Source organism: Eleutherodactylus coqui, chromosome 10 (genome assembly GCF_035609145.1).
Source record: "Eleutherodactylus coqui strain aEleCoq1 chromosome 10, aEleCoq1.hap1, whole genome shotgun sequence".
Taxonomy (NCBI): Eukaryota; Metazoa; Chordata; class Amphibia; order Anura; family Eleutherodactylidae; genus Eleutherodactylus; species Eleutherodactylus coqui.
The window spans coordinates 91,190,865-91,210,493 of NC_089846.1; the positions used below are offsets into that span (position 1 = coordinate 91,190,865).

At 44.4% G+C, this 19,629-nt stretch overlaps 1 protein-coding gene across 1 annotated transcript in view; it reads right to left on the reverse strand.

The window, feature by feature from the left end:
- Nucleotides 1–19,629, reverse strand: part of KLHL4 (kelch like family member 4) — a 142,345-nt gene that overhangs the window by 21,914 nt on the left and 100,802 nt on the right. Inside the window, exons 5-7 of the mRNA XM_066581443.1 lie at nt 12,399–12,611; nt 11,327–11,513; nt 3,024–3,248 (exon numbers count right to left, since the gene is read on the reverse strand). Of these exons, the coding sequence (XP_066437540.1) occupies nt 3,024–3,248; nt 11,327–11,513; nt 12,399–12,611 (625 nt within the window). The remainder of the gene's footprint in view (nt 1–3,023; nt 3,249–11,326; nt 11,514–12,398; nt 12,612–19,629) is intronic.

The following is a 19,629-nucleotide window of genomic DNA, read 5'->3' on the forward strand; positions in this document are numbered from 1 at the left end:
CGCGTCGACGGAAAAATAAAAAAATTATGACTTTTGATAAATGGAGAAGAAAATCCGCCAAAAATCATTGCGTCCTTAAGCCTAAAATAGGCCGTGTCATTAAGGGGTTAAACAGAGCGAGAAGACGGGGCGGATACAAATTGTTCTCTCGTTTTCATTCCACCAGACTGAGAATATGTAACTTACTGAAAACAGGCTGCTGTCACACCGGCGTTGCGGTCCATTCAGGGTCGCCGTCTCTTTGCTCCATTTTTGGAGGAAACTGAAATTAAACGGATCCATTTTTTTCCCATTGATTTCAGTGGACTTCCAAAAAAACAGAAAGCAAATGGAAAGGCTTCTGTTTGCTTCCCTTCCGTTAGGTTTTCATTCTTTTCGGATGGAAAAGTTGAGCAGTCTGCAGTGTTATTTTTGAATCCAGAAAAGCAAAAACCTGATGGAAAAGAAGCAAGCTGCAGCCTTTCCATTTACTTTCCGTTTTTTGGGGGTTTTTTTAAACCCCACTGAAATCAATGAGGTAAAAAAGCGCGTCCATTTTTTTTCTATTTTATTTCAGTTTCTGTACTCCAGAAACAGAGCAGAGAGATAGAAACTCTGAACTGACCCCAACACAGGCGTGAAAGCATCTGAAAAAAGTGCAAGTCAGAGAATGCAGCACCCAACAGGCTATGATAATGAGCTCCACACACATTATCATACATTATACAATTAGGCCGCTTTCACATCTGCATCAGAGGTTCAGTTTTTTTGCTCCATTCAGAGAGCAGGAAAGGGGAATCCCCTGGCTGAATGGTTCTGTCTCTGTCTCATGTCAGAACCGATTAGCCCCGAACAAGCCCCCCACATTTACTATAATGGGGTCGGTTCGGTTTCCGCTTAACTGTCCAGCCTTTTACCAGTGAAAAACAAGCTCTGCATGCAGCGGTATTTTGTGCCGGATCTGCGACAGAATCCCAACGGAGGTTGCAGCACAGATGTGAAATGGGCCTTAGACACACGGCTCAGTGGATAGTATCCTACTTGATACCCGTAGATACAATGTTTCAGCAAATATTATCATGTACAAATGCAGCAAATGTTAACTTGACAATTAAAGGGGTTTTCCGGGACTAAACTATTGATGCCCTATTCTTCAGCAGTGATCAGTGACATAGCTATAGGGGATGCAAGGGTCGCAATTGCAACCTGGCCCCTAAGCTAGGGGGCCCATGAGCCTGCCTCACCACATTGAAATGTTGACTAACCAGAGAAATCAAAGGAGTTTTCTAGGCAGCCCCACTGGAATACGCTGGGGTCGGACGCATGTGTAGTGGACGGCTATCATAATTGTAAGCACAACTCTTACTGATATCAATGGGACAGCAGCATGCAACTAAGATAGCAGCTCCCATTGGTTTAAATGAGAGCTGCACCTGCAATTATGAGCAGCAGCCACTATGCAGGTAGGGGAGCAGCAGCTTCCTCTCCGATCCCCCATACATCCTGGCGGTGCTGCCTGATAAACTCACTGCATGATGCGGGCAGCATCTTCTGCATAGCGATAGTGAGAACTTCCTCCCTGGTCCAGCTCAGTCTTCTCTTCTTTGATCTTCTAAGGGGAGGAAATCAAGACAAGAAGAGGAGACTGTGAAGGAAAGTATTACTATCTGGTATCTCCTGTACGTGTGTGTGTATATATAATTTTTTTATTTTTATTACACACGCATACAGCTGATATAGTTTTACATCTCCCTGTATATAGTGATATAGACCATGCTGATATAACCTTGATATCTCCTATATATAATTATATGCATACAGCTGGTATACATTATGCATCTCCTGTATATAATAATAGGGCCAATGGGTATGGGTGCAGGTTCAGATGCCTGCAGGCTGTATGGATTAGGTATGGGTACAGGTACAGATGCCTGCAGGCTGTATGGATTAGGTATGGGTACAGGTACAGATGCCTGGAGGCTGTATGGTTAAGGTATGGGTACAGGTACAGATGCCTGTAGGTTATGTGGTTCAGGTATGGGTACAGATACAGATGCCTGCAGGCTGTATGGTTCAGGTATGGGTACAGATACAGATGGCTGCAGATTGAATGGCTTAGGTATGGGCACAGGTACAGATGCCTGCAGTGATACTTGAATTGTGTAACACAGGACCCAACAAGGTATTGAGCGAGAAATCACTGAATGACTATGCCTGCTCTGTGAAAGTGGAGTAACAATAGTCTTTGAGCCAACTGTCAAGTGCTTATGCTCCCGACAGTCGTCCTGTGTAAAGTCGCCCTAAATGCAATATAATCACTATCCCCGCGTAGAGCCGATGTCTGACTATTATATGCTACATGGCATTATTTTGATCTAAGCCCACTGTTATACCAGTTGGCATATGTAGATATGTTGCCTGTGAGATCACAGACATACAGACATGAGAGACAGATGAGATGGGTGATGAGTTTTAGAGCTCATGCTCCTAATCTTTTCTGACTTTAGTACCATCCATGGTTGCTGGTTGTCGCATGGGTGGGCTTCCTAAGAAACCCACTAATGCTTCAGAAAGCTCCCAGGAGACGAGGGCCAGCAGTCATCAAGTGCGGTAAGAGGTGGTGTTGGGGGCTGAACCTTTGCACCCGAGCCCTTGAGCCTTCAGCTACGCCCCTGGCAGTGATCCTAAGCAACAGATCCCTACTGATACATAGTTTTGTTGCAAAAACTCCTTAATTGTCAAGTTAACCTTTGCTACATTTACAGCGGAGCCCCAGCAATCAACCATTGATGACCTATAAATAATAATGATACTTCCTCAATAGTTTAGTCCCAGAAAACCCTCTTAATGTATTAAATGCACAGTTTTATTATGGGATGACATACAGTACACTATATCACTATATAGGCTTAGATAGAGCAACTGCAGACAGTATCACACATGCTAAGCTTAGATACAGCAGTCAGCAGCACACTGTCCCATGATATTCCTATTCATGCTTTATCAGTGCATGGCATTCCCTTGCCCACACGGTGTGCTCTTACCCAGTCCATGCCGGTGGGTTGACATCGGGGGCATTATAGTCCACACTTTGGTGATAGGGTTGAAACACTCCACTGTATTTGACGTCTTCAGTCCATCACGTCCTCCAACCACATAGAGCTTGTCGTCGATCACGGCCACCCCGAACTGCAGGCGCCGACCGTTCATGGTGCTGACCTGTATCCAGCTGTTTGTCCGCAGGTCATATTTCTCGATCGTCGTGGCCCCTAAAATACATAAGTAACCACCATGATGGTGCGAAGCAGCAGCGGCGGCTCCTCATCAGCATCCAGCTCGTGTGTGATGTTAATAAATCATTTGTAATCCCGTTGTTACACTTGTGATTAGCAGCTTGCGCTCTTCCTGCTTACTCTGCAGGCTCCCCTTTATCTCTGTGGATTTACAACTAAAGCTGCTCATACACGGGAGATAACCGCCGGCTGGTTGTTCACTCGCTCGCAGTTATCAGCTCCTGACTGCTATTCAGGCTAGGCCAGATGTGCATGTTAATACTTACAGAGGAGAGAAGGCTGATAGACACGTATAGTGCTGATTACCTCTAAAGTGGGTGCCAGAAGTAAAAGGGGTGCTGTGTAATTGCCCCAGGACAATACACCCAAGTGTGACCCTCCAATCATATTATAGACCATTCAAAGAAACAACAAGGTCAAATCTACTCAGCCACCTTATAGATGTCCTGCTCCTTACTGTTGGCCCCCCAGTGTGGCCCCCTGTCTTCTCATCAATTTTCTTCCTATTTAGTCAACAGTCTTTTCTCTGCATACATACTGCTTATTCTGTAAAGTCTAAAAGTACCTTTACAAGGGACGATGGTTGGGCACACGAGTGCCATCCCTCAGTTTACCGCCAGACTATCCTGATGTCCACCACTCAATATTTTTCAACTAGTAAGACATTATAGTACCAGTGTTTCTGGTGGCCCAATGCGCCACATAGCTCTGCTACATGGTCCATGCATTATGATCCCCACACATCACACACAGCTCTACTACACCCCTCACATCACACACACAGCTTGACTCCTCCCACAGCAGTGACATCCCCACAGGTCCTTTAGCCCACCAGATCTCTGTGGTGGTGGTAGGTCAGTGTCTTCTCTCAGGACCGCCGAGTTGTGTCTTCTGAGATAATAATGGCTTTTTTTTTTTTTTGCACATTTGCGCACCAAAGGTTCCCATAGAAGTCAATGTGGGGGTGCACAAATGCACAAATAATACACCAGGAGATGCGTAGTACGCTACGCAATTCCGCTAGAAAAAGAACACATCTGGAACTCAGACGAATTAGTCATTTCACCTGGCGTGTCTGGTTGCCCTGTGGGCAAAATAGTACGGCAAAATGCGCAAACACTCGTGTGAAGAAGCTCTTAATTTTGCCTGCATTAGCTTCTCTTGTCACCTGTAGTAACCTAGGATTAACCCTTCTAGTGCAGACTACTTCTAGTGCTTCAGAGCATTCTACTACCCCATTAACCCCAGCTGCATTTGGAACCTATTTCTAATCACGGTCCTTGGATTTACCTTCTGCTGGAGTTATCAGGTCTTGGCAATGGTAGTTTCTCTCTCTCTTCCTGACGAGTCAGTGGCGTGCCAACAATGCAGGCAGAGCATGGCACTGATATGGGGGTCACTGGGTTGAATGGCCCGCTTCCCTTGCAATTGCTCATCCACCTGCAGATCTCTCAGTAGTAATAAGCCTGTCAGAGGGTTTAGATGCTACTCGCCATATACAGAGGAAATCCTGCCTCCTCCCCTTCCTCCTGTATGTTCTATGCGCTATAATGCTGCTGTACAGCCGGAGGTACAGAAGGGGAGGGAAGGCACCCTTAATGAAGGCAACAGGGGGCACTATTATACTAATGAGGGCACCAGGTGGCACTTAAATCGATGGGAACAACTGGGGGAACAATTCTACTAATGAGGCAATCATGGTACAGTTCTACTAATGGTGGACATTACCAAGTTTGACCACAGAGGGGGCACAATTATACTAATGGGAAAACTGGGGGCACCTATATAGTAATCAGCGCCACTGGGGGAATCGCATTACCAACTAGGGCTACAGAAGAGGCACAGAGAGTGCACTTATTTAGTGAGGACACTTGACGCGTTTGTGGTCCTGGGACCTATGACTCTGTGGGTTCCCAAAAGCACAGTGCTGCAGGTGTGGTTGATTTAGCTGGCTGATGGTGTGAATTCTTCAATCACCACTTGTCTGCTACATATAAAAGACCAACCGCCTCTAGTTAGAGGTCCCAGGAGCACAAACGTGACAACACTATTACTATGGGTGAATACTAATAGGAGGGAGTAGTTGCAGAATGGGGAGCGGCAGAAGTCTCCATGGTGGTCTGGGCCTGGATAGAGAAGAAAAACACAACAAACCTCACCAAAGGAGACTTCACCTGTGATCACTGGAGGTACCTGCTCTGTAATTACCATTATTGTGTAGAGTTGGTATCTGACTATTATCAGGTGATGACATTACATAGAGGTATACTAGTACCCAGCTTAATGGGGGGAGGGGAATAAATAATTTACCTTAAAGCGCTGCAGAATAAGTTAGCGCTATACAAATAAGTTTTTTTTTTACTAGAGCTGAGCTGCTATATGGAAGCCCATAGAAAGGGAGGCCCAGCTATGGGGCCCCAGGAGTTCTATGTTCGCGCCTGCATAGAGCCCATATCCACCTGTGCAGGTAACCTTTACGAACATCTCAGCAAGCTTCTTTTGATTATGAATAAAGGAACTTGAGCTTTACAAGTAAAATAGAAGAGCAGAAGATTAGAGAGATTCTCCCTGCATCTGGATTATCCCAAGATCAAACCGCCGCTCGACTGAAGGGTACATTATTAATATTCATCCTGCTCGCCTGGTGGAGAGCGAGCGTCCGTCTGGAGATGTGGAATTAATTCTAAGCGCCCCTTACGCTTGTTATTCTTTGCAAGAACAAGAGATCTGAAAGTTTAACCTAAAAGGATCATTAACATTTATAGTTTCTTGATTTTGCTTTCTTCAGAGGCGGGATTACGGGCCGTTCCCACATTAGCGCAGGCTCCGGGCTTCCATCTCTCCTGCCATTTAAAAGAGCTCGCAATTGGTTTCTGACATCAATGAGTTTCTTGTGAGCGCTCGGTTGGGCGTCGGGAGAGGATTGTATTCTCGGTTGGGCTGACCTAGCATTTATATATATAACTTGTTGTAACCTGCAAGAGGTGAGCGGCGGCTCCTTGGTGACATCGCATTGATTGTTTTCGTCTGTCTGTCACTTTGGATGAAGGTGACACCACTGGGGGAAATGAATAGAGCCAAAAATCGATATGGGGAGCGCCACGCAAGTGTTGGCTTGATTGGATTGATTCATTCTCTTGTCTTTTATGGCTGTTATAGACATTGTACCTCAAAATACAGCAACTATAATCCCTGAGGTTCCCAGGAGGAGCCCTGATCTATGCAACGAGGACGAGGTCTTCAGGAAAAACTGATCATGGAGCAATGAATTCAAGAGCTTTCAATGTCTTAAAGGGATTTTCCAGGACATTTAAAAAAAAAGAAAGGTTAAAATGAAGAGAAATTGAACACTCACCTATCCCAGCGCCTCCCCATCTAGCGTTGCAGCCCCAGTGCTTGTCGCACGGAACCTGGCTGCAGCGGCGGGTGGTCACATGTCATACATTGTGCAGGTGACTGCTTAGCCACTCAGGCATTAGTGGGGATTCCTCCATAGCCACTCACAGGCTTCAGTGGACAAGCAGTCACGTAGACAATGGTCGACACATTACTACCTACCTCTTCTTCAGAGTTCTGTGCGGCGGGCCCCGGGGCCTCAGTGTTGGACGGGGAGGTGCCAGGATAGGGGAGTATTAATTTTCTCTTTATTTTAACCTTGTATAATTATTTTTAGAATGTTCCAGAAAACCCCTTTAAATAGATCATCTCTACCATAGGGGTGCTATAATCCCATTCATAGTGAGTGCTAAAATTACTTCATTTTAAAGTTTACTTCTTACAGTAAGGGCCCTTCTACACTGAAGGATGAGCATTCAGATTATTGCTGCATCGTTCAGTATAAACATTGTGACAGAACGACGAATGATAATTTATTGTCCTATCACTCATCGTTCAGTTTCTGCAGGGATGAAAATCCCACAGTAATCGGTCCTTGTAAACAGGCAGTTGTTTATCTATGAATGACGGCTTGTTTACTCTGTATGGAGCCAGGTGGCTGGAAGAGATCTCTGGCTGCTCCGTCTCCGTCTCCGTTCACTGAGCAATTATCGCTCCTGTATGAAAGCAAAGGAGTCATAATCATTGGGTGCTGAAGAGCCTGACAGTCATCCCAACAATCATCTCATGTAAGAGGACCCCAACTCACACCCCATATATTTTGAACAATGAGATGAGGAACAAGTCTTACATGCATCGCTTGCAGCACAGCAATTTTTTTTTTTAACACTAGCTCACACCCCTTTTACGCTAGGCCATGCCCATTGTGTCCCATCACAGTAGTAGTGCCCATTAGTGATGCCCTCAAAGTAATGGTGCCTGCACTCAGTAATATTGCACCCTTATGCCCTCAAGCAGTAATAATGCATCTGCTTAGTATAATGACCTTGGTCAGTAATAGCGCTCCGCTTAATAATGCCTACTTTTAAGGTTGACCTTGGTTAAATGTGACCCATATGGTTGCACAGGGCACTGTCCATCAGCTTGCAGGAGGGCACCAGGTGGATGTAGGCTCGGGACAATCACCCCCCTTAGGTCCGCCCCATAAGATTGTCAGCTTCCTCCCTTCCTTCCCTATTCCCCACCACTGGGGTCTGCGACCCTCCTCCCCTGCTCAGCTCTGGTTAGCACAATCACGTCACATGTTCACTGGGTTGAATCCTAATCCTCAGTGTAACGGCCCATTTACACTGATAGATGATCACTCAAAATTCGCTCAAACAGTAGTTTGAGTGACAGTTTTGGGGGGTCACTTTAGCCAATTAGCTACTTAAGAGTTTATTAGCGTGTAAATGAAGGCTCCTGTTGTATGCAAATGAAAGCAGGAGCGCTGTTATCTGCAAACAGATGCTTAGTTCTTGGAGCAGTCAGAGGTATCCAGCTGAGACGTTGGAGCAGGATACCAGCTGAAGGAATACTATCTGTGGTATCCCGCTGAGAACACAGCATGCAGCGCTGATAAGGATCATCTGCAACTTTAACCTTGCTTAAAGTCAGAGATGAGCAAATAGTGCATGAAAACTGCACAATGTCAATGCATTTAGACACAGCGATTACAGCTCAAAAGATGGCTTTTGAGCGAATTTTGAACGATAATTGTTGTGTCTAAATGGGCGTTTACTGTGGCCAAGGCCAATCATTGATCTCTCTAGAAAGTGAACAAGGGACCGAAAAGCAGCAATGCAGCGAAAGGGGCGAGTTTGCGCAATTTTTTATTTGACTCCATTCCTGCACAGTTTGTCCACCACTATGGGCCATGTCTTTTTCCTGGGATAGCAGGACTGCCCCAGAATCTGGGATAGTTGCTTGACATGATAACTTAGCAATGGTTTAACAGTAAATAGAGGAGGACAGGAGAGCTGCTGATCTCGCTCTCTCAAACTGCATGCTGTGAGAGGGGAGAGGGAGCAGCATAGAGACATCTTATGGGCTCAGATCACATAGCTCACTAGGAATGCCCACCTACTCAGGAAGTGTGGAGACAAAAGGTACATTTACTGAGACCAGCACAGGTGAGGAAAAGTGGTCAAAATTTGCAGGTTACACACAACACTTCTGACTTCCCTGCCTCTCTCAGGCCGGCTTCCCACGGCTGTGACGGCCTCCGCCGCGGAATTCCGCGGCGGAGCCCGTAACGGCGCCCACCAGAGTCTCCAATACTTACCTCCGGATCCGGCATCTTCTGGCCCGCATGACGCTTCGGCGCGCATGCGCAATAGAGCGCCTGACGCGCCGCAGCGTCATATGACACGCCCACAGTGTCGCATGACGCGCCGGTGGCGGTGGGCGGGGAAGCGGTTTCACGCTATCTTCTGCTGTGCTACAGCGGAAGATAGCGTGACGGACGGCTTCCATTGACTGCAATGGAAGCCGTCCGCGCGTACATCCGTGACAAATAGAGCATGCCGTGGGTGAGGTCGGGTGACTTCACGGTGCGGAATTCTGCAGTGGAATTCCACACCATGAGCATTGAGCTATTAGGTTCAATAGAACCTAATAGCTGCGGGCAACGCTGCGGATTTTCACCGCGTATTACGCGGCGTAAATCCGTCCGTGGGAAGGAGTCCTTACACATTTAGGCCTCATGTCCACTTGAAAAATACAATCCGCGCAGAATCTGCCGCAGATTACCGGATTCCGCGCGGATTTGCTTTAAATGGTATCTTTTTTGCATGCAGATATCCGCACACATCGCTATCAATGTGATAGAAATGTTGCCGATCAGCGCGGAATCCGCGGCAGAATGGAGCATGCCGCATTTTTTCTTTCGCGTGTGAAAAATGCAATTCTTTTAAAATGCCATCCGTGGGTGCAAAAATAAATTTAATGGGCCCACAGATGGCCAATGATTCCATATGGGCAAATCCGCTGCGGAATCCCCAATTCCATTTAGCTAGTGGACATGAGGCCTTATAGCTGCTGGAGGAGAGATCACATTTTTATTTTGGAAATATACAATTTTAAAAACAAATATCGCCCAGTTCACGTACATAAAAGGGTATGAGAGCCAAAAATATGTATCACCTATTCTCTACATAGATGATCAATTCTGGATGGCATTCAGCCAACTTTCCATAAGGCCGCTTGCATACGAACGGGTCGGATTCCGTATGCGGGATCCTGCAGTGAAATCCAACCCTGTGCCCTGTGACCGAACATGCACAATACAGATTTAGCTGTACAGTCACTAGGCGATGACGCAGATCCCGTGACCTTTCCGCAGTGATGACTGCAGAAAAGCCGCAGCTTGGACGGCTTCCATTGCAATTGATGTACACAAGTGTGTTTTTGTGCGTACATAGGTGCATACATAAGTGCACAGGTGTACGTGCAAAAACACCCGTGAATGCAGGTCCATGCATTGCCTTCAATGGAGCAGCAACTGCTGTCAGGGGCTCTATTGAAGGCAATGGTCTGCCGGCACACCAAATTGTTTTTCAGGGAAGAGCTTTAGATATAAGCCCTTCCCTGAAAAACAAGAATTTTAGTGTAAAAAAAAAACAAAAACAAAAAAAAAACTTACCTGTCCACCGCCGCTGTGTGGCCGCGGGGATGAAGAACACATCTGCTGCATACGACAGATGTGTTCTTCATCCCCGCGAGGAAAAAGAATTCCATGCTGCACCTGCCACATTTGTGTGCAGCAAAGGAATTCTAAATCCCCGCGGGGATGAAGAACACATCTGCCGCAAGAAAAAATGGTGATGAGTATTGATTTTTCTTTTATTTTTATCAGCATTTTTTCTTGTTTTTCAGGGAAGGGCTTATATTTAAAGCACTTACCTGAAAAACAATTGCTGGGTGCCAGCAGCAGGATCCCCTCTGTGACAGCTGCGGTAGGGAATTATTTATTCCCTGCGGGGATGAAGAATTCCTTTGGTGCATCTGTCACAGATGTGGCAGGTGCAGCAGGGAAATCTTTATTCCCCGCGGGGATTTAGAATTCCTTTGCTGCATCTGTCACAAATATGGCAGCTGCAGCAGGGAATTTTTTCCACGCAGGGATGAAGAAAACATCTGGTGCATGCATTGCTTGTAATAGATGCGTGTTTTCATGCGTGCATATGCATGCACAAAAACATGCTCGTCTGAAGCCACCCTGAGAGCTATAAAAGTCCCTTATAAGAAGAGAGTCTGACAGAGGAAAAGCAAAAACAGCCAGAGAGGAAGGAAAAGCAAAGAGAGAAAGAGGAAGCTGGATGCGGAAGCTTTCTTCTTCTGCCTCTTCTTTTCCTAGCGAGTTCAGCCGAGAAAAAACAACTGAGATTTGGGCTCATTATGAAGCAAACTTTTTGAAAAGTTCGACTCAAAACAAGTTGCTACTGTTTTGATTCACTCAACAGTAATGCTGAATTAGTGGGAGAGCTCCAATTCCCTCTTGCTATATGACCGCAGCTAGGAGGATTCTGAATTGCGCAGCGGTCCAGCTAGGAGGCACCCTACCACTTCATTCAAAGTCAAAGGCACTGACGGAAATGAGAACACTTAGTACGTTGTATCAATTATCCGAGTCACAGTCTGTATTCTAAATGATGGTGCATGAATATTATAATTCATACCTTTAGTAGCATCCATTCCGCCTACTGCATAAAGAGCCCCAACTGTGGACTTCCGGGGTTTTGTCCGAGGGCTTTGCATCATCGATCTTCGCTCCGGCAAAAGATGATATTTCATGGCTTCCATCAGAAATTTCTGACACTCGAGATCATTGGCGAACATTGGGCTGTTTTCTAAGTCTGCAAGTAACTGAACCCCAAGATTTAGTTATAAGCAGGAACCTCCATCTCACTGAGATAACTGTGAGCTAAAAGGTTGTCTCTCTCCCTAACACTCTAACCATGCATAGACAAGCAAACTCCACATAGGGGGCAGTATTATAGAAGTTATATTCTTGTATATAGGGGGCAGTATTAGAGTAGTTATATTCTTGTACATAGGGGGCAGTATTATAGTAGTTATATTCTTGTACATAGGGGCAGTATTACAGTAGTTATATTCTTGTACATAGGGGGGGCAGTATTATAGAAGTTATATTCTTGTACATAGGGGGGCAGTATTATAGTAGTTATATTCTTGTACATAGGGGACAGTATAAGAGTAGTTATATTCTTGTACATAGGGGGCAGTATTATAGTAGTTATATTCTTGTACATAGGGGGGCAGTATTATAGTAGTTATATTCTTGAACATAGGGGGCAGTAGTCTAGTAGTTATATTCTTGTACATAGGGGCAGTATTATAGTAGTTATAATCTTGTCGATAGGGGGGCAGTATTATAGTAGTTATATTCTTGTACATGGGAGCAGTATTATAGTAGTTATATTTTTGTACATAGGGGGCAGTATTATAGTAGTTATATTCTTGTACATAGGGGGCAGTATTATAGTGGTTATATTCTTGTACATAGGGGGCAGTATTATAGTAGTTATACTCTTGTACATAGGGGGAGTAATATTGTAGTTATATTCTTGTACATAGTGGGCAGTATTATAGTAGTTATACTCTTGTACATAGGGGGCAGTATTATAGTAGTTATATATTTCTGCATAGAGGGTAGCTCATTCAGAATGTATAATCCTTGAGGAACAAAGCTTTACTGTGGCAGTATAGAATTTAGTTTTTCCCACTTACCTGTGGGGGGAGCAGCGGTAGCCTTATATAGGAGAGCAGCATACCCAGGTCCCTCTGCCGCATCTGTACGTCATGTTTCACCCACTGCATTAATGCTTGGAAAATGGTCTCCTCATCCGGGACGTTAATATCATCACTTGACAGCAGTTTGGCAATTTCATTAGCCGGCAGGAGGAGAAATTCCTGATTACGGATGACTTCAATAAAATGTTCCTAGAAATAAAATATCACGGTGGTGAATAAAATAAGAATGAGATGTGAGTATTTGAAGAGCTGCGTGACGACTCCGCTCACAGCTCCCAGTACAGGAGTTTATATGTTCTGCTTTGCTATAAAGAATTGAGGAAGTAAAAAGGAAGATGAATTTAAATTGAAAACGTAAAACTAGAACAATTATCATAAAAACGAACTGCACATAAAAACCAGACGTGTTGTAGGTGAAACCAGACTGCTAGTCAGAACTTAACCCCTTAAGGTCACAGCTCTCTGCCCCCCCTCCCCCACACATTTTTTGTTCTTTGCTTTAAAAAAAATCATAATAGTCGATGTAGCTATCGGAGGACTTTTTATATGAGACAAGTTGTGTTTTTGGTACTATTTAATCTTCTTAAAAACTTCATCTGACTCCTAAGTGGAGTCGAGTGAAATAAAAAAAAAATAAAAAATGCAATTCCGCCATCTTTTTGCAGGCTGATTGTCTTCTTTTTACGGCGAACACAGGGCAGCAAAATGATACAACTGTTTTATGGGTCAGAACGAGTACAACAATATATTTACATCGTTTTGTTCAGCGCTACTTCAGAAAATAAGAGTAAAATCTTTGAGAAAAAAAAGATTTTCTGCCATCATTTTCTGACCGCCAGAACTTTTCTCTATTTTTCCGTCCCTGTAGCTGTATGAAAGGTAATTTCTTGCAGGACGTCCTGCAGTTTCTGTCGGGACCATCATTTTACAACCATTTTATGATTTTGAATAAAACATTTTCTCCGAGAGAGGGTAAAAAAATAGCACAATTCTGGGGTTGAGCACTTTTTTTCTCCAACAATGTTCACATTGCAAGATAAATAATGTGTTACTTTGATAGACTGAACTTTAACAGATGCGACAATACCACATTGTTTCTAATTTGATTTTTTTACTATAGATACGACAAAAGGTTTAATTTTAACTTTTAATATCCTTTATTTTTTACAATACGTAAAAAAAATAAATTCAGACTTTTTACTTCAGTATTGCAGTATATGGTATTTCTGCAGCATTTTATTAAGGCAGGCCACTGGCACGTTTTAATAGGCAGAAATACATGGCAGTCTTGGGGCCTTTTAGAAGATCCTCGGCTGCCATGTCAACTGAATGACATGACGCAGTCTCATTCTGGACCCCTGAACACTAATCGGGGCATTAAAATGGCACTGCCAGAACTAACAGCGGAATTTAAAAAAGGGTTTACAACCACAATCGGCAAACTCTGATTGCAGCTGTTGCGGTATGGGTGTCAGCTGTCAAAGACAGTTGGCATCCGCTGTGTAACGAGCAGGCTCCCGATTCCACTCCATCCTGCACACCTAGGATGTACATATACATCCAGGACGCTAAGGGGTTAAACGGGTTTTTCTAATATGGAAAGTTCTATTCTATCCACAGGATAGGGAATGACTTTAAAAACATTTTTACGGTCTTTTTCAATGGATGACCAATCATCTCTTTGAATAGGTCATCAGTAGTTGATGGACGCAGGCTGCCGCTCAGGACGCACATCCATCAGCTGATCATCTTACACTGGACTGGACATGAGGTCCTGACCATGAGAGGAGCAGGAAGCAGTATGGTGCTGACATTGACTTCAATAGGAATGAATCTGGTGCTCCCCCTGCTTCTTCTGACCATTGTTAACAATGTCCAGCCCACTGAAGAGTGTAGTGGGCCAGATGATCAGCGGATGGACGGAGGTCCTAAGCATTGGATCCCCAGTGGATATGTTATCAGTCATAGACTGGAATAGCCCTTTAAGATTGGTGCGTGTATACTATGGGGCCGGCGGTGGTAGGCGAGTGCTTGGATCTGTACATATTGTATCAGTATGTGATGTATCCGTCATGTTCTTCCACTAGTATTTGTATTGTAAATCCCCATGTGTCGCCGATCAGCATCACCCGTAAGTGGCGGCTCTGAGCGATCGCTCTGTCAGCCCCCTGTCTGTTTTTAAGGTTTCAGTACACGGAGGAGACAGCGTTTGTCATATATTATAGATGACGTCTATTTGAACGTCATTACTCTCTGTCAGCCGCCTGCAGGGTGTCCTCAGAAGCATCAACCTGCAGAAATCATTCACAGCCACCGGAGTCATCACTCACTGCTGCGACATTGTTACAGTTCCTGCAGCTCTTTATAGGAGGCTTTGTTGTATTTTCAATTATGAATTCGTGACTTTATTCTAAAGACAAAGTATCAATGAATGCAGATTGTGGAACAGAACGATCATAATACACAGAGTAATGTGATGTAACAGTACGGAGTGCTGGGAATGTGTTACTAAGGAGTGCGAAGATACACGGTTATACATTATTTACTGCTACTAATAACTACACTGAATTATAGCAGAGAGGAAAAACCAGTTTGGTAATTACTGAATACTCTACACTGATTGGCTGCTTTATTAGAGACCCCAGTTATCTCACGATTGGTGCTTCCCAGTATGGAGTTTCTCCCTGTGACCGCGGGGTGCGGCATTAAAATCACATGACAAGTTTTCTGTGGATCAGTTTCAGTGTGAATCCACGCTGGATGGGAAATCCAGTGATCTGAGCGACTCCCAACGAAGCCCGGTCATCGGTGCTGGACATGTCACTGCCGATTGTGGGGGATTTTCTTGTGCAACAGTGTGGAGAGTATACAAAGAATGGCATGAATGGGGAGAACCATCGGCAAAAGAAGATCCTGAGGCCAGAAACAACTCATCACCAAAAGGGGCCATAGGAGGATGTCAGGTGAACAGGCCCTCACAGTCAGCCAAACTGTCTCCAACTGACGTGCCCCAACAGACAACTCGCCATTCCTTAGAATGGATTGGATATAATAGCCAACCAGTTCCAGCACCTCTGTGTCTGAATGATTTTTCCGTCCGATTAACTCACCAAAAAAAAAAAAAGAAAAAGGTCCAAAATTGGAAAGAAACGTAACATTTTAAATGGTTATAGTCAAGACTTACCATTTTGTAAGAAAATATTCCTAAGGGAAAAATAAAAAAAACATAACACTTTCCATTTTGGTATGATTTGTGGACAAAAATCACCCAATCAAGTCTATGGCTGCATATAAAACAGAAAACCAAAAAGAATCAACATGCAATTTATACATACGTAAAAATGCAAAGAAATCTCAAATGCACGTGACAATCATAGGAAAGTCGCTTGCAAGATTGGACCGATTTATACAGTACAAATGCGCAAATGCCCATGTGAATAAACCCTATGAGAAACAGAAAGGCGAGACTCCAGCGGGCAAAAGAGCGCAAACATTGTATCACTGAGCAGCAGAAAAACATCTCCTGGTCAGATGGATGCAGATTTCTGTTGGTGCTGATGGGAGTCAGAATGTGGCACAGACAGCATGAATCGCTGACCCCTTCTTGTCAGCTGGTCAGAACATGTCAGCACCTCCATCTAATCTGCAGCAACTACAAGAAGCTTCCTGTCCGCAGGGGCCGATATTCCTGCAGAACAGTTTCATCATCTTGTAGAATCCAAGGAGGTCCAAGGTGCTACTAGATGGGGGTCTAATAAAGGGACCGATCAGTGCGTGTGTTCATGTGTCTTTGGAAGGACAAGGCTACATATTGTATCTGAGGTTTTATTGCTACACACCAACCAACATTTTAATTCCCCAAATCTGTACATTTAAGCTCCACCCTATTCAAGCACACAAAGACCCCCCCCCCCCCCCCAAAAAAAAAATTAAATAAATAAAATGTCACTTTAGGTAAATTTTCATAAACTCCACCCCTCTCTACAGTCCAATGTGTGGGATAGTCCTGCCAAATTGGAAGTGACGGCAAGTACAAGATCGTTGCGTAACGATAACTTCTAAGGCCGAGTTCACAGCTGTGTTCTGAGTTCCAGATTTCTGTATTGTCATAACGGCAGAAAAAGCCAATTTCAAGCGGTGACAGATCCGTCGTGTGGACAGCGCCCCCCGCGGACCCCATGGACTGCCATTCTACCTAAGGGAAAAAAACATAGATCTGCTTCCTATTTTTTCCTGTTGACGGTGGAGCTTCCGGTGTGGATAAGAACAAAGCCTAATAAACTAGAATTCTTCACCATTTCAAGATCCGTGCTTGCTGTCAGTGAATGGATGCATACAGTTCAGTAGCTACAAATCTCTACAGTACACTTTTTATAGCGGGAGAGCTTGTTATACTGTATCAGGGAAAGCACAATAAAAGCTGTAATCCAGTGCTGGAGAGATGTGTGTCGCTGCTATGGGTAACTTAAACAGGATTCATACACTGATACACGGTAACAAACTGCAGCGGTGGGGAAAGCTCAGTTTTTTTAGCGTCTGGATGTAAACAAGCTTGCTTCCCATTCACTGACTGCTAGCAGAGATCTTTAAAATGTTGAGAAATTGAAACACAACGGGACTTATTTACAAGCTGAAAATGTGAGAGTTTTCTGGGCTTGTGGCCATGATTTGTGTCACATTTGCTGGGTGTTTTAGACACTTTTTTTGCACGACGAGGGTGTTCCTTCGTAAAAAGAGATCGTGACCTAAACAGCATCAAAATTTTGGCATAATATTGGCGGTGAACTAAGCCAACTAAATGGTGGTCTGAACTGATTTAACATTCAGACTGTCTAGTATAAGTGGCTACCCTGAAGGGTTTAACTGTTGCTATTGTGATGGACAGGAAGATGTGCGAAAAATTGCAGCAGAATCATTGCTTGCGCCAAAATTTGTGCTAGATTTTGACGTGATAGAACTGAGCATGCCTAACGAACAAGTATTGATTGGTTGAGGCTCCCAGATAAAAGAAGTTTTGTTGCACCAGAGGGAGGACGCAGGGACCGTGACAGGGAGCAGGAGGAGCGCAACAGTCTGCAGAAAGCACAGGGACTGTGAGAGGAGCTGCTACCTGTGAGGAGGGTGACAGATAGGAGAAGCAGAGTCTGGACTACTTGGATCACACAGTGAGCGCCGAACCAAGGGACCGCAGACTGCCTGGAAAGTCTGTGCCACAACCTAGCAGAACCATCAGTACTGTGACAAGGATCCAAGGGAACGGTGTTATTCTTCTGACCTTGGAATAGCCTGGGCTGCAAGTATTAACGATACACAGAATACAAACTGTAAGTGAGGCCGGTCTCTGTTCCAAAATAAGGTGCACACTTTGAAGGACAGCATTAGGTAATCTGCAGGCTTGTTGGAGAATCTGTGAACTGCATTGAGGAGATTGTACTGTTAAGTAAATAGCCGTTACGTTTTTAGGTCCGGTTACGATGGTAACCAGCTACAATTGATCTCCCTGAGCTCAGTTTGTGTGGCTGATGATGAGGATCAGGTAGGCGGAATTACAAGCACAGCGGCTGTTGTGACGGCTTTTGCGCTGTTTTATGTAATTAGTAATAATGAGAGATTAATTTAAACAGAATCCTCTTAGTGCGCAATAAGCCGAGAAAACAAGGAACGGCCGCTTTTCATCTCATGTAATTTCTTAAATGTCAACGTGGTATTTAACTTATTACTGTTCATTCTGCTGACATTTCAGGAGATGGAAACAAAGTTTCTCAGTTTCTTAATGAGAAGATGCGGGAAAAGGTTCAGTTCTATCTGGAGACGGATCTGCCTTTATATCCTTAAAGTAGTCTTCATACAGTCATAAACCGCGACCCCCGGCACGCTACGGTGTAGAGACCTGTCTGAGAAGAACGTGGAGGCGGACCGCACAGTCACTGACTGCTGAGATATTTACATAAAGGGGCTTTTCAGGAGAAACAGGCTTTCCTAATACCTATTAGGGGCAACAATTAATCTGCGCAGAGGACCCCCGAAGGGCCAGGAGAAGACTTCATACCTTTTCATTTTTTTGCTATTTCATACAACCTGAACCAAAGAATTCACAACATATTTGTAAATGAATGAATGAATGAGCATAGAGCATTACATGGGACTGCAGGTCACATCTACTACATTGTCTGTGCTCAAAATTATCACTGTTATCTGTGGTGTTACACAGGAGTGCAGGTGACATCTACTACATTATCTGTGGTGTTACATAGGACTGCAGGCCACATCTACTGTATCTCCACTGCTTTATTGTGTTTTTGACAAGTTTTTGAGTTTAAAGAGACAGGACAGAGGAGCAGATGTGGGAGAGAAGCGGCGGCGGTGGGGATGTCACGCCGCTTCCTGCCTGTTATCTCCCTCGGTCAGTTGCTCCTTTGTCTTATACAAGTGATTATTTGCATCCTTTCCACAAGGACTGCGCTTCCTGCTTTCCGAATGGGGGTCAGTGAGGGGGACAGGATATGGTGGCCATGATTAATGTACAACATGGTGACATTAGTATGTATAGCACACTCGCATTATGCTCTATGTCGAAGAGGATCCCAGTTGAGCGGCAGCACGGTGGTGTCTCCTTCCTGTCTCCGTGTTCTGCTGGAAAGCTCCAGACTTCTTACTCTCTTCTACATGGGCTTCATGGTGTTGGTCCACCTGAGGCTCTTCCACACCAAAGCCTTTGTGTCCAATATGTGGGTTTTGATACAAAATCAAAAATTGCAGAATTCTGCCAGCAATTCTAAATCGAAATTGAGTTCTGGGTATGTTCACGTGGCAGACCTCTCCATGGAAAAATTCCAAGTGAATTCCGCCTCTAAAATCTGTCTTTTGGCATGGATTTCTGCATGGTTCCACGTGTGGAATTTTGATGCAACATGTTGCTTTTTTTTCGTTTCTACTTTGAAATTCAACATGCGAATACGCAGGAAAACTTCAAAGAGACACAGATTTTTAATAGGATTTTAGAGGCAAAATTTTTCCACAGGGGAATTAGATCTACAGATTACGGTGCAGATTTTGACAATGGATTATTCTGCAGTGCTTTACGGAATATTCTATCCCATATGAAAGAGCCCTTACACCAGTGCCCCCCAACTCCGGTCCTCAGGGACCCCCAACAGGTCAGGTTTTCAGGATTTCCTCAGTATCACCTCAGTATTACACAGGTGAT